This window comes from Mastigoproctus giganteus, chromosome 7, assembly GCF_048544385.1.
Source record: "Mastigoproctus giganteus isolate SK-2022 chromosome 7, ASM4854438v1, whole genome shotgun sequence".
Classification (NCBI taxonomy): Eukaryota; Metazoa; Arthropoda; class Arachnida; order Uropygi; family Thelyphonidae; genus Mastigoproctus; species Mastigoproctus giganteus.
Genome location: NC_143581.1, coordinates 157484487 through 157500991, shown reverse-complemented (window position 1 = coordinate 157500991; position 16505 = coordinate 157484487). Strand labels below are relative to the sequence as shown.

At 38.5% G+C, this 16505-nt stretch overlaps 1 protein-coding gene across 2 annotated transcripts in view; it reads right to left on the bottom strand.

The window, feature by feature from the left end:
- wal (electron transfer flavoprotein subunit alpha wal) overlaps nucleotides 1-16505 on the bottom strand; it is a 227918-nt gene that overhangs the window by 30511 nt on the left and 180902 nt on the right. The window contains exons 9-10 of one of the 2 annotated variants that reach the window (XR_016547165.1): nucleotides 16030-16226; nucleotides 4019-4074 (exon numbers count right to left, since the gene is read on the bottom strand). Coding sequence is in view for 1 of the 2 variants with exons in the window: in XM_090377145.1 (XP_090233271.1) it covers nucleotide 4074; nucleotides 16030-16226 (198 nt within the window). In the remaining variant the exon portion in view is untranslated. Of the gene's footprint in view, nucleotides 1-3959; nucleotides 4075-16029; nucleotides 16227-16505 lie in introns of those variants that run through there. The other variant, XM_090377145.1, reaches the window with a different exon arrangement.

Sequence of the window (16505 nt, the reverse complement as noted above, 5' to 3'; positions counted from 1 at the left end):
GGACTCAAACCAATAAGCTCCGAATCAATCTAACAGAAACCAATATGATGATCTTTGGAGCCAAACTCGACCTTCGAAGGCCTCCCCAAGTTAAAATCCAAGGCATGCAGTTACCTCTTGTTACCCAAACCCCGAGTCCTAGGGGTCATCATTGACCATAGACTTACTTTCCTCCCTCACCTTCAGAATCTCAACATAAAAGTAAGAAACTTCTCAGCGTCAATAGTCAAGATCTCCAGGAGTGACTGGGGGCTCTCCAAGCGCACAATACTCCTTTATTACAAGGCGATGTTCCTCCCCATAGTCACATTCGCTGCAGGGGCATGGTTTCACCGGGCAATTAAGTGTAAAATTAAAGAGAAGCTGAACTCTATCCAACGGGGACTTCTCCTGGCCACCCATCGGATCTGCAGAACTGTCTCCACAGCAGCAACACAAGTCACTGCAGGGGTTCTTCCACTGGACTTCTTTGTAGTTTATAGGGGACTATGCTACAGAATATGGAAGATTCCTGCAGCAATTCTAGGCATCTGACTTAATTTAGACATGGATGTGAAAAGAGAGAAGCTGCGCTGCTATAATGAGCTAGTTCATATATGGCAGACGCGATGGGGCACATCCAACAAGGGACTAGTCACGAAAAACTTCACACCGGATGATACCTTTGCAATGGCGAAATGGTTTACTCTCACGATGGAAACCTCCTATCTAGTCATAGGACATGGTGCCCTCAATGAGAAATTGTTTCAATTTAGACATTCAGAGTCAAGAGCTTTGTTTCTGTGGAGCAAAGGAGAACTGGTTCCACATACTCTGACTGTGCTATGTATAATGAATCTAGAGAAAAGCTGAGGAATAACATCCAAGGATTCTCCTCAGCTACAGTGGAACAGCTAATCCAAACAGCAAGTAATCTTGCAGCAATCCAGGGTTTTGCAAAAGAAGTTTTTGCTCGAAGGAAGTGGCTTATTCTGGGGGCGAACTCAGTTCTGCCCCAAATCAATCAAGTCTGAAGATAAAATTGGACAATAAGATTCGTTTCACCAAGATCTGGACAATACTTAGAGTTTGTCTGTTTTTGATGTTATGGATGAGTTGCGAGTGTAAATTTTATGCGTTGTTTTTTTTTTAAAATGAATTTATATATTTTTTAATTAATTTATATACAGTAAACCCCCGCTATTCGTGGGGGTTACGTTCCTGAGAAATGCTGTGAATAGCGAAAACGCTAATACTGAGTTATGGCTCCCATAGTAATAAAGGGGTTCCATTCCAAAGTATGAAATATATAAGAAAAACTAGTCTAAAATTTTATCTATGTATGCATTATATGTCTATGTACATAGACAGTACATAGTGAAATGAAAGCATATGGCATCGAAATGAAAATAAGAAACAATTTAATATTAAATGTAATATTTATTAGAAATTTCAAACCAGCACCTTTGCTAGCTAAAAAACTTATCCTGCCAGTGCTATCGCCAGTTTCGCTAAAGTGTTGATAAAGGAGTTTTGCCTTTTCACGAATGATGAGTGAACTTAACGGAATTTTATTTTGAGTTCGGTCTTCTATCCACAGATTTAAAGCCTTTTCCATTTTTTCTAATTTAACATCACGAGTTACAGAGCAAATTTTTGAAGCAATTAGCGCGTTTTCATGGACACTACGGCGGATTTTTTCTTCCGATTTCTTGATTGATCGTACCGTTGACTCATTGATTTTATGTTTTGCCACCAAGGAGACACTTTCACCACGAAATTTTGTCTAATAACTCAATTTTATTCGCTAATGTCATCATCTTCTTTGATCTTTTCACATTTCCCTTGTTATTCGTAGCCATATTTTTGTATGGGTTAGAAAGAACTTGTCCACAATAAAGTCACTTTCTTCGGTTAACACACTCGAAAAAGTCTGTTTTACACTGCAAAACGGTAGATTTATCACTTTTGTAAGCATATCAATTTATAAATTGATAAATTTATTCAATTTATAAGCATATAAATTAAAAGCAAACGACGAAACCTTCCATGACAAGTGCATAACACATACTGAACAAGGATTAGCGAGAAACATCCAAGGTCGTGATTTTGTCACCCCTCTCCCCCCAACCCACTGAGCGCTGTTTTGACCGGGAAAGATCATTTTAGCCACACCCATGTTTTTTTATGGTGGAAAATGTTCATGGTGCTTTAAAATCCATATTTTTTTAGGTTTCATTTTATATTAAATCAGCAATCGCGAATAGCGGGGGTTTACTGTATTTTATGTTTTTACAATGTTGTATTTATTTATTTATTTTATGAAAGATGTAAGATACTCAGTTGAGAGTTGTTAGGCTGATTTGAACTTATATTCTGGGTGCCGCCTTTAGTTTTAATAAAAATATTCTTTCTAACATTGAATCCCGTTGATTGTTCTTATTGTTTGTTATTTGGTTTTTAGGAGCATTAACAACTCAGGCCATATTGCTCCGAGGATATGCGGTGGTCATTTCCTGACCTTTCCGCATCCACCGTATTTGGTGGTCACGGGCTTGAACCCCGGTCTAATCAAGAAGCATGCTACGCACTGCTGCTCCTGCCCACCTGGTTACGGAGGCGCCGAATCCCGTTGTGACGCAAGGAACTTGAATGGGCTTTTTTCAGTCCGTGGCCGAGTTAGTCGGTCTCAGGCGTAGATAGCAAGGTTCCCCCCCCAGAAAATTGGGTTTTTGACCAGAAAAACAGAGCACGGCAGATGAATTTAATTATTCGGGTGGCCTAAATATAATATTAGTATTCTTTCTAACACCCTTTCCTCAACATCAGGTGTTATGCTTCTGGGCCTACCTTCTCGTACTCCATGTGCAAAGCGCCCATTTTCTCTAAGGTGTTGATGTACCTTGATGAATGTGCGCCTATTGGGCTGCCTTTGGCGGGGAAATGTTTCTTGGTACAAACGTGCAGCCTTGAGTGCACTGCCGTTGGCTTTACCATACATGAAGTGCATGTCCGCATACTCTTTGTTGCTGTAACCTCTTTCCATGTTGACTATCCTTTGACAAGTACTAGTATGCCTGCTACGTCTGCGCATTGAGAGAGGTGAAAGGGAGGGAATGGGCATAACCTAAACTAAACAAACAAGTCAGTGGTGGATCCCAACTCTGTACAATTCACCTTGTCAGTGATGGAGCCCAACTAGAAAAGTGCAATGTCTCTAAAACAATTCATTTACGGACCCATGTTTACTAGGCTTTTTTTGCATATTGTAGTCTGTACAGTTCACCTTTAAATTATTGACTGTCACTTTTGAAACACCCTGTATATTTTATTAGGTTATTAATTGTTACTACAGCTCTTTGGGGATGTCCACAGCTGTACTGTGGCTTGTGCTCAGTTCCAGGTTGGCCTTAATTTTTCACATACCAAATTCTTTTGTAATATAAGGTTCAAATTTCTCCTTATCCATTACATGCAGAATTTTTCTCATATAATTAATGCCTCATGGTTTTTTTTTTTTTTTTTGTAATTTTTTTAATCCCTGAATTTTCCACACAAACATTGGCATACAATGTCATCAAATGTCAAAAACTGCAGTATAACCTTTGACTATTTCCTTTTTAGCAGCATAGTTTTGTGCCTGTCATGGGGAACAGTTCATAAACACTTTCCAAACCTATAATTCAATTAAGCATTAGATACAAAGCTATATTTTTGATAATAATTGTCTGATTTTGATTTTTTTTTATAGTAAGCCATCGGTGGAACTGGATATAGTCCTGAAATTAAAAGTGAACAGTATTTTCAAATAAAAATATTAAAAACAGCAGAAGGCCTGATTCTTTGGCTGGGTGATATTGGCAATTTTAGTTTAAACGATACTGTGGCTTTCGTTGTTTTGTTTTTTTTAATTTCATTTTTGTTAATAATAAATCTTGATGGCAATAACTTGAAAAGATTAAGGGAAAAAAAAACCAACAGAAACATAAAAACATTTATTTGACAAGGTAATATGAATACAAGTGTATTATACATTTACCACTTCTAATTCTGATCTTCTAAGTATGGTCATTTTCTACCTTATGAAATTTCCATCTGAAAGATAAAGTCAATTATAGATTACATTTATATAAAATTACCATATTTATTTGCATAATTTTCACCAACAGAATCAATTTTTGACTATTCTAGGACCCTGGAATCACAGTGGTAGTAGATGTGGACACATCTACTACCATTGTTTTTGTATAGAGTGGTAGGAAATTCAAATTTTTAATTGTGGTAACTAGGTAGCTCTAACGTAAAATTATATAGCATAATTCACATCCCTGCATTTAGTATTCTATTAGATAGTGTAGTATTGACAATTGATTAATTAAATTTATTGATCTTATTAATTTAAAATATCATGCCCCAGACTACAGCAGAAAAGCAACGGGCACAAAGTGGCAGGAGTGCTGTGACTCGGGAGAGAACTGAGGGGGGAGCGATTCTCCAACGCATCACAGCCTAAAAAAATGTGCAACTTGTGAAATGTTTTCCAAACTCTCTGGAACAGAACATGATCTAGCCAAGGAGGATGTCTTTGCCAGGTGCAGAGAGTGTCTAGAAATTAGGTGCCAGCTCAGCGTTCTGATGGACATCTATGAGAGCTTGAGGTGTAGAGTAGATGCCCTCGAAGAAATTAATATGAGGGGCCCGTCAAGCTCTCAGCTGCCCAACTCAATGCCAGAGCTCACTCCTGGGCATCAGGCAACACAGCGGCAACCTCTAAGGCAGAATGCGCTGGTCCCACAGGAGTTAGTTATTGTCAGTGACGCTATTGTCAGGGAGACGGGGAATATATTTTGTAAAAAGGATAGATGGAATAGGACCAGGGTATGTCTGCCAGGGACAAAAGTTGATGACGTCATAAAGCATATATCATCTTTTAAGGGCACAAAGGGTGATATTGTTGTACACGTTGGCACCAGTGACATTAAGAGTATGAGATCTGCAGATTTACTTAACAAGTACAGGTCAATGTTGCAAAAAAGTTGTGAATTAGGGTTAAATTTGAAAGTGTCTGCAATTCTGCCCAGACACGATAGGAGGGAGTACATGATGAGAGCCTTGTCAACCAATTCGGCCCTGGAGGAAATGTGCAAGGTTCAAGGGATACAATTTTTTCAGCCTGGTCTGTGCTTGTTAACAGGAGAGACTGCTTCTACAGGGATCGGATACATTTAAATAGGAAGGGTGCGAGAATATTTGTTGATGCTATCGAGGCAGTGTTAGGTGGGTCGGAAAAGTGATAGCTTGGGGGGGGATTCACAGGCTAAAAGGTTAAAAGTAGCTGCAGGCAGAGGTGAAGGTGATTCTTGCACTACTTCTATTAGAATAAGCAGCGGCGTGGAGCGAGGGGGTTTCAAATGATGGCAGTCATCGTGAAACAGGTGGGTTTATGGGATGTGTTAGGGTAACTAATAATAAGAATAGGTACATGTATACCAATGCTAGAAGTATAGTAAATAAATCTGATGAATTTGAAGTGTTGGTCAAGACATCAAAGGTAGATATTGTTGAGATAGCAGAAATGTGGTGTCACACAGATATAAGGAATGCAGAACTGGAATTTGGGGAGTACAACGTGTACAGAAAGGATAGGAAGGGAGGAGGTGTTATGCTGTTAATTAAGAAAACAAAATCAAAAGAAGTGCATCCAGTTGATATAGATTAACAGTGCACTGTTGAGTCAGTTTGGTGTGACATAAGCACTGCAAAAGCAAAAATAAGAGTAGGAGTGTGTTATAGGCCTAATGCCTTGAATGAGTACAATGAACAATTGTACAGAGAAATAGTGGGCTAGTAAATTGGAATGTCTGATAATGGGGGATTTTAACTTCCCAGATATAGACTGGAACTTATGGGTTGGTCACTCGCACACTAGTAAGACTTTTGTGGTTTTACTGGATGATTGTTTTCTGCAGCAGTATGTTCGAGAGGCAACCAGAGAGGGTAATACTCTCGATCTGGTTATCAGCAGTGATCATTCGCGTATTAAGAATTTGCAGATAAAGGAACCACTAGGTAGCAGTGATCACAGTGTACTGATGTGAGATGTACTTAAAGATATAATTATCATCAGTGGTAAAGGAAGTGGTTTTTGGTTCCGTAAAGGTGACTATAGTGGTCTCAGACAGTTTTTAAATTCTGTACAGTGGGACCAACTGATTATGTTACCAGCAGCAAATTCTAAGTGGAAGCTACTAAACGTTTCATAACTATTAAGAAATATTGTTCAAGGTTTAGGCCTAAATGGTTGTCAAATGAACTAATGAGACTCGTGGCAGAGAAGAAATGCATGGGATTCATATAAATTATCAGGCGACACAGAAGCCTATGATATATATAAGCTAGTCTGTAATCAAGTCACAATGGAGGTTAGGCAGGCGAAGGCAGATTACGAGAAATCTTTGGCAAATGATGCTAAAAAAAACAGCAAGGATTTCTTTACTTATATAAACTCTAAAAGGAAGGGGATGAATCTGATTGGTCTACTTGATATCGATGGTTCGAATGTTGATGATCCTGCTGAGATAGCAAAGCAAAGGCAGATTATGAGAAATCTTTGGCAGACAATGCAAAGAAAAAGACTAGACTTCTTTATGTAAACTCTAGAAGGAAGAGGATAAATCAGATTGGTCCACTTGACAACAACAATTTGATTGTTGATGAACCTGCTGAGGTAACTGACAAACTGCACGAGTATTTTACATCTACAATTAAACATGAGTAGGTCTGTAGGGAAGTGGAGGCCAGAAGCTTATCACACTCTGGCAAGAAGCTAAATGATTTTGTAATAACTGAGAGTAAACTGGAAGATAAATTGTTGAAACTGAACATAAGAGGCATCTGGGGTGGATGGGGTCTATCCAGTTATATTAAGGGAAGCAGCAAAGGAAGTAAGAAAACCTTTAGCCATTATTATGAAAGCTTCCTTGGACCTAGGGAAGGTCCCCATGGACTGGAGATGTGCAAATTGTCCCCAATTCACAAATTGTGGGGAGGAATCAAAGGGTGACACGAGTAATTACAGACCTGTTAGTTTGACTTCTGTGAAAATAATGGAGTCACTGGTTAAGGAAGCAATGCAGGATCATCTAGACAAGACTGCAGTTATAGTTCAGACACAGCATGGGTTTGTTTAGGGGAAGTGTTGTCTGACCAATTTGATTGGATACTATGATGTGGTCACAAAGAAACTGGATACAAAACAAATTTAATATCATATACTTGGATTTCAGGAAAGCTTTTGATACTGTGGCACACTGAAGACTACTGTACAAAGGGTACTAGGAAAGTTTTGCAATATGACGCAACAATGCTTGTTGCATCACAGGAAGCTGCTTGTTGCTGCATGTTGAGACATGTTCATACGTGCATAGTAGCCGCCGCGCCAAGTCGATGGGCTCAGTTATTCATTAGTAGTGAGAGTGTAAAGTGCTTGCGATGGCATCGTGGTCACGAAATGAGATAAGGACAGTTTTGCGGTATAATTTCGTGTGTGGTTTAACCATAGACCGGTGCTTAGAAGAAATGACTCTTGCACTAGATGATGATTGTCCACATCGTACAACGATATTCAGGTGGTATAGAGAATTCCAAAGGGGAAATTTCACTCTGGAGGATTCTGAGAGGCCGGAAGGCCACGAACGTCAGTTACGGAGGAAAACGTTACTGCTGTGAGGAAAATGCTTGACGAAAACAGGCGAGTGACCTACCAACAGATAGAGGATACTTTGGGCCTAAATGCACCAGCAATTCGTTCGATTCTGCAAGATCATTTGCACGTGAAGAAACTTTGTTCTCTATGGGTGCCGCATCAACTGACTCAAGAGCAGATGACACGACATGTGACTTGGTGCCGGGAGATGTTAAAAAAGTTTGATAAGGGACAATCTTGGTATGTGAACAACATCGTGACAGGTGACGAGACTTGGCTGTACTATTACGATCTGCCGACCAAGGCTCAAAACAAAGTTTGGGTCTTTGATGATGACGACACACCCGTAATTGTCAGAAAATCCCGATCTGTAAAGAAGAAAATGATAGCTGTATTTTTCAAATCGAGTGGAATTGTGGAACGTGTCGTTTTGGACACGCAGAAGACAGTCACAGCTAAGTGGTATACTGAACAATGCCTGCCTAAAGTCATTGGATTTATGAAGAACCTGCGGCCAAAGTCAAGAATGGACACCTGGTACCTCCATCACGATAATGCTCCAGCTAACCGCGCCAAAGCCTGCACCGAATATTTGACCACGACAGGACTGAAACTTCTCGAGCACCCTCCCTACAGTCCAGACCTTGCTCCCTGCGACTTTGCACTGTTCCCGCATGTGAAAATGAAGCTAAAAGGGAGGCAGTTTTCCAGTGATGAGGACCTTCTACGGGATTGGGACGAGTGTGCTTTACTCCCTAGTGAAACTTGGCAGAACTGGTTTAAAGATTGGTTTCGGAGGATGGAGAGGTGTATTGAATGTAGAGGAAATTACTTTGAAAAAATTAAATAAACAAAGCTGTATTGCAAAACTTTCCTAGTACCCTTTGTACAAATTGGAGCAGTATGGCATTAAGGGCAAGTTGCTACAATGGATAAAAGGATGGTTGATTGGGAGAAGACAGAGTGGACTAACGTTATTAGTGGAGTCCCCATTGTTGTTTTCAGTATTTATCAACGATATTGAAGAAGGTATATCAGGGTTGATGTCTACGTTTGCAGACGATACGAGGATTGGCAGGGTTGTTAATAACAGTAATGATAGTACGCTACTTCAACAGGATCTGCAAAAGTTGAGCAGATGGACTGAGAGGTGAAAACTGAAGTTTAACACTGACAAATGTAAAGTACTGCATATGGGAAGCAGTAATCCCAGAGTACCATATCAACTGGGTGTCAGGGTAGTGGAGAATGAAAAGGATCTGGGGGTAATTGTGCAGTCAGATATGAAGTTTTTTGAACAGTGCAAAGGCTGCAAGGGTAGCTCATGCTGTCTTGTTAATGATATACAGGAATTTTGGTAGCAGAGATATGAGGGTGATTGTCCCCTTGCATAAGGCAATGGTCAGGCCACACCTTGAGCACTCTATATAGGTTAGGAAGCATGTAGAGCTGCTGGAACGAATACAGAGAAGGGCAACGAGATTGACGAGTGGCACAAAAGGTTGGTGTTACTAAGAAAGGCTTAAAGTTCTGCAAATTGCAGCTTCTTGAGCCTAGGCGCCTTCGAGGTGATCTAATTGAGGTGTATAAGGACTTGAATGGATTGAGCAAGCTCAATGCTAATGAAATTCTTCCTCTTGCTTAGATTACTCACCTGAGGGGGCATAAATTCAAATTGAGAATAGATGTGCAGAAATTTGCCTTTAGCCAGAGGGTGGTTGATAGTTGGAACAAACTTCCATCTGCTGCAGTGGAGGTCAGTAACTTAGCATTAGCATTAGAAAGGGAATATGATGCAAGAAAGCAAGCTTATATAGCATCAGCCAAAAAAAAAAAACCCTTATTTCACCCATCCCCTCGCTCCAAATGTTTGTCACGTTCTGCCTTGAATCTATTTAAGCTATGAACTTCTACAACAGATGGAAGTTTGTTCCGGCAATCAACCACCCACTGGCTAAAGGCAAACTTCCGCACATCTATTCTACAACCCTTTCCTCAATTTGAATTTATGCTCTCTCTCAGGTTCAGAGGGCATAAATTCAGAGCAAGAGGAAGAATCCCATCAGCACTGAGCATGCTCAAACCATTCAAGGCTTTATACACCTCAATCAGATCACCTCACTGGTGCTTAGTCTCCAGACACTGTAATTTGCAAAACTTAAGCCTTTCTTCATAAGAGCAACCCTTTGTTCAGTTCACTAATCTTGTTGCCCTTCTCTGTATTCATTCCAACAGCTCTACATCCTTCTTAAAATGAGGCCTTCAGACCTGTATACAGTACTCAAGGTGTGGCCTGACCATTGCCTTATACAAGGGGATAATCACCTCCTTTTCCCTGCTAGAAAAATTCCTGTATATCATTGACAAGACACCATGAGTTACTCCTGCAGACCATCTGCACTGCTCAGAAAACTTCATATCTGCCTGCACAATTAGCCCTAGGTCCTTTTCATTATCTACCACTGTCAGTGTGGTACCACAGAGTTGATATGTTACTCTGAGATTACTGCTTCCCATATGTAGTACTTTACATTTGTCAATGTTAAACTTCATTTGCCACCTCTCAGTCCATTTGCTCAACTTTTCTAGATCCTGTTGCAGCAGTGTACTGTCATTAGTGTCATTAACAACCCTGCCAACCTTTGTATTGTCTGCAAACTTGGACCTTAAGCCTGATATACCATCAATATCATTTATAAATACAGAAAACAACACTGAACCCTGAGGGACTCCACTAATAACATTAGTTCACGAAGAGCAGTGTCCATTGATAACTTAAATAAGTTCAAGGCAGAACTAGACAAACATTTGGAGTTTTTTTTTTTGGCTGATGCTATATAAGCTTGCTTTCTTGCATCATATGCCCTGCTAATGCTAATTATTTTTTTAACTGGAGAAGCAAAATGATAAAAGAAATTCCTTTTATCCAGAATTTTATCAATTTTCCAATGTTTTGGTTTTAGCTTTAATTTTGCCACTTTGTGGCTTTGTGATTTAGTCATGTGGTAGCCTCAATTTTTTATTTGTTTTAAAATTTCTGTTATTACTAAAGATATCTGTTCTTGTTATATAATACACTGTTACAAATAAAGAATAAAATTTAAGTTCACCATTTTAATTTTAAGCAATTTCTTATCCTTCCCCCTCCCCAAAAAAAAAACACAATTGATAACCAACCATACCACAGAATGTTTAGAAGCTTACCCTTGATTCTACTGGATGGTTAAATTGAATTCATTGCCTGTAATAATAAATAAATTATTTTTACTGTACATGACATTAGTATTGTGTATACACAGTGACTTTCCATACAAAACTTTGTGGCACAAGCTGGAGCTAACAGGTTACAGAGGCAAGCTCTAGCCAAGACAGAAATAAGGTACAACATATTAATCACAATGCAAAAATTCTTTTGCATTGTGATTAATATTAATATGGAACAAATGGTGTGCTAGATGTAGCTTATGTAAATGAGACAAGAAAGCAATTGGGTGAGAAGATTCTTCCAGTGATCATTTTAATTGTAAAATCCGCTTTCTTTCATGAGTTATTGTAGAAATCCAGAAAGATTAAATTCTTTTCAGTATACTGTGCTGCTGCATTGGGAACTGATTCAGCATTTTCCACATAGCTGATTTCATTAAAAGTTGAAAGTAAAATATGGTGTAATTAGTAATGGTATTTTCATGAAATAAAAACACTATTATACCATGTTGAAAAGGAATTACAAGCTGTAACCCGTCATTCTGACAAAGTGCCAACTGCCAGTTGTATACATTATATTTACATTTATTGTAGTAGTAGTAAAAATTAAAATAAAAGGACAAAGTTTCAGAACTCAACCTGGGAAGCACAGCGGCATGGTTTCCTGCTTAATGAAGCAATTGTTGCCAGAAACAAGGATAGAAACCCCTAATCCACTCAACCAAAAGGGTGAATGCAGACATCTGCTAAAGAATAAAAACCTAAAAAAAGAAAAAAGTGTAAGGAACAACAGCGACCACTTTTTCCAAAAAGTGTAGGCCTGTGGAAATTCCTAAACACATATCTGTGATGATGGCTTGCTAATAACAAAAGAACCATGGATTCCCTGATGTGAACGATTGAGACAGAAAACATGTATTAAATATGGTTATTCCAACAAGTAGGAAACTCAAACTCATATTTTTGTTTTGGTTAGGCTTGTTGATCAGATAGTTAGCACTTCCAATTGGTTGGGATGGACAGTTTTGCCTTTTCCTTGTGGTAGCCATATGGGGGACAGCACCACCTGCTTCACTGTTTTCCCCAGGAGACTTGCCAACTTTTTGAACAGACCGCTCTGCCTAAAGCCTGAATGCGAGTGACTTTACCCTGTGCCACACTCTATACAGTATGTTCAATGCATCTATTCGACATCTTCATCTGGCCATGGAAATGGACCTGTTTGGCTTATGTACAGTGGTGGGCAAGTTATTAGAAGTGGCACCACTTCCAACCTCTGTGGTCACTTCGACCGTGGGGACGAAGTGACAGCAGAGGCTGGGGTGGGCTCAGTTGGGTGTGCCAGTTGGTGGAATGATGTCATAATCACTGGGCTACTGGATCCCTTTATTATGACTTTTTCTCCTTAAGGGATTTCTTTCCATCCCATGATGGGTGAAAAGCATGTGGGGGCAGGGGGGTTGGCTGTGTCTGGTGGTTATTATTATTATTAATACTGTTGGTTAAGGAACTTTCTGACTATCCTACAGGTGTTCAGGATTGTGGCATTCATGTAAATGTTCTAATGCTGCTCAGTTCTTATAGAGGCTCTTTAGTACCATTGCCAGTGGTTGACCTGGTGATCAGATGGTTATTATTTGTTCTATATGCCACATTTCTTTGACTTCCTGTCTTAGGTCTGTTACTTCCTGATCTTTTCCTCAGTTTTCTGAGGTTGCTGGTGTTAGGCACTGTTATGTCAGTCAGTCAGGTAGGTAGGTAGTCTTTTCCCTTATTGTAAGTTAGGGGTTATATTTGGTCTATTGTGCAGGATCATCTTGTGCATTCTTACGGTTTGTGGTCCCAGTATAGTTTGTGAGTAGGTGGTTCATACTTATTATTATGCAAGTACTACATTTACATAGCAATACTCAAGATATGTTTAGTTTAATTTAATAAAATCCTTTTAAAACTACATTCTTTTTAACAGCATGCAAAAAAAGGGTGAAGGTGCTTGAAAAGAAAGTGTAATATATTAAGTTTGCAGGTTTTAAATTTACATGTAAACCAATTTTTAACAAACAGCGCAAAAAAGCTAAAAATAAATGCCATCTATCAAAATATTGATGAAAAATAGTCTCCAAAAAGGGGGAAAGGCTGCTTATTGTACTTTCCTGCTTATAGTGTTCTGGGGGACTGGTTCCTTCAAAAGCTGTATAAAGAAATTTTTGCTTTATTCTATTTTATATATACAGTTGAACTTATAATGAGCACAGAAATAACAAATAAAAAGCCATAATGATTTTAATGTACGTGGATTCCCATAAAATCGCTCACTGTTATAATGAGCGTACTTCACAGATATACTATAAAAATTTTGGTAACCATGCAAACATTCTTAATTGTTCGGGTAGTTGGAAAAAACCCAATTCTTGGAATAGACAAAAATGAAAAGGGCGACTTAGCTTTTATGACCACCCACATCGGATTAGCAGCCGGTTTATGACCCTGCCCTTTTGGGGTACGGAGGCTATACAATAGTGCATTGGCATACTGCTTGTTGCACTACCCTGTTTATAGATTGCCTTGTATTCACTGAACCATAAATTTATTTTGGGATTTCTAAGAACTTGTATGCAGATCACTTTACTGTCATTTTAAAGAAATTACATTTAGAAAGTTTCAGGTTACAAACATCGATGAAGCATTGCTTCAATGGTTCACTACACAAAGAAGTGCTGGATTTTCAATAGATGGTCTGAAAAATTTGCTAAACAATTTGGATGCAACAATTTTGTATGTAACAACAGTTGGCTAGATCGATTTAAAATGTATAGTATAGTAAAAATAATATGTGGGTGTATACTAATATTTCTTTTGATTTTTGAATCTCTCTTTTTATCAAGTTATTGAGAATTAAAAAAAGAATAAGAGGTAGATTTAACTCATCACTGATACAGTGAGTAACAGTTTATAACAAGGAAATTTTGTTAGTCCCTTGATGCTCATTATAACTGAGTTTGACTGTATATCCACATCATTTTAGATGAACCAACCTATGTGGCTCGTGAGCTGAATGGATACTTCATATCAGTCTTCATAGTAGAAAGTTCAGTTTGAGCTCGTAATATCATGCTAGTTTACTTCAAGCACTATAGTATATAGTTATTGGTATTACAGAGGAGAGCCCAATAGAAAAATTACCGAGATGGAAAGTGGTCCCAGAATCAATGATATTTACCTGGTGAATGATGAAAGAGGCTGTGAACGAGTGCAGATCTTTAGGGTTAATCATGCAGTCACCATTGTTTACTCAGAGATAAGCCCCTTGAATTACAGCAGTATCACTGTCTCACAGGTTGACAATTGACACAGGAATCTAAGGATGAGATGGGCAACCAAAGAATGGTCAGTGTGATCTTGGTGGTGGGTAGGTCATAGAGGCTACAGGTAGGGGTGGATTAATGGATCATAAGAGTGCTTTGTAAAGGGAAATTCTGCTTGATCAATCTACTTTGTCATGGTCAAAAAGAAGTTGTATATAAGAAACAATTTTGACATTAAATACTCAGACTTTAGCTAACCATTTTATATGGCTCTGCATAGGAGGTTGTTGTACAAACTGGAATTATGGGCAAGAAAGATTCTGGGGCAGATTGAGTAATGATCGAAGGACAGGAAGCAGCAATTTTTTATACACAGGTATTCTTAAGAAAGCCCACTTTTGTTTCCAATTTTCTTGAATGATACTGAGAAAGGAATGCAGGATATAATGTTGAAATCTGCAGATGATATGAAGGTTGGAACAATGGTTAACAATGCAAGACTGGATGTGCTTCTTCAGAATGATGAGTTGAATGGTTGGAGAAACTGTCATTATGTTTTAATGCCGCCAAATATAAGGTTCTAGGCGCCTCCGTAGCCGGGTGGGAAGGAGCAGCAGTGCGTAGCACAGGCTTCTTGATTAGACTGGGGTTTGAGCCCGTCACCACCAAATACGGAGGATGCGGAAAGGTCAGGGAATGACCACTGCATATTCCCGGAGCAGTATGGCCTTAGTTGCTAATGCTCCTAAAAACCAAATAACAAACAAAACATACGGTTCTACATTTGGAAAGTATACTTATGTGCTAGATGAGTGTAGAACTGAAGTGTGAGGAAAAGCTCTTTCATATGGCACAATCAGACATGAAGGTTATCATGCAGTATAAGCAGGTGGTCAGTTAAGATGTTGTTTTATCAATGATTTACCACACCTTTGCATCTGGGGAGAATGGTGTTACAGGTCCATTTACACACTCATGGCGAGACTGCATTTGAAAGAGTCCAAAGATGGGCAATTTATGTGGTGAGAACTGCAAAGGGATGTCCATATGAGAAGAGACTATATATGCTATAGAGCATCTTGGGGGTTCTGATTGAGCTGTATAAGGCACTGAGGTAGGTAGCAAATTGAGTGGCAGTGGAATTATCACACTAAAATGGGATGCATAAATAATACTGAGGAAAACTAAGACGAACTCAGGTATAAACTGTTTAACTAAATGGTTGATTTGATTTTGGGTTTACTGTCGCAACAGCAACCTAGATTATAGAACATGTGCCAACCATGTTTCACTGAATGGTTGAGGTTAACAGTCTGTTGGTGAATTTTAAATAGACAGCAGATTAAGCACCTTTTGGAAGTGGGAAGAGTATGATAAGAGAATAATTGGTTCGATATGAGCACTTTCTTTCTTTACTTTTTTTTGGTATTTCAGCAAAAGCTTGTCAGGCTCCCTTGAATCTTTTGGCATTTTCGCCTTTTCACTTTTTTCATCTTATTTTATTCGTCACATATGAGAGAGAATTAACTGGAAGCATTCCATGAAAAAAATTGAGGCAATCTCTTACTTTTTAATATGATAAGGTTTATGTAATTTTATTAATAGGTCACCCACAACACTTTGATTCACTTTTGTATTTATTATTTTCAGTTTTAAACCAGATATGCATTTAGAGCTCCTTTGTCAACATGAAATATTACTTTGAGGTTAAAACAAAAGCATAGAGTTGAATTTCTAATTTGTTCTAAAATTTGTGCAGATCTTAAGGATATTTCTTTAACTAGAGAGAGAGAGAGAGAGAGAGAGAGAGAGAGAGAGAGAGAGAGAGAGCATTACCATTTTCCTATCAAGTATTGGTCAATCTTTTCTGTCATTTCAGGAATAGCTTTGAACAAATCTGCAACCAAACCTAAGTCTGCAACTTGAAATATTGGTGCTTCTGGGTCTTTATTAATGGCAACAATAGTTTTAGAGTCTTTCATTCCTGCTAGGTGTTGTATTGCTCCAGATATTCCTACTGCTATATATAATTCCTAAAAAAAAAATTAATCCAAATGGCTACATTAATAAATTACTTAAACTAATTATCATGAAAATGTGTTCTAATGCTGCACAGCCTCTTATGTTATTTACATATAGGGTGTTCCAAAATCTGGCAAACTATTAGGAATTGACTATGGCAAACTATTGGTCACAGAGGAATGAGGTTTTTACAGTATTCTACAAATTTTTGAGATTTTTTTATGAAATCAAAAGTTATTTGGTTCTAACAAGAAGGGAGTGCTGTTGCATAAAGCAACATCAAGGAATTG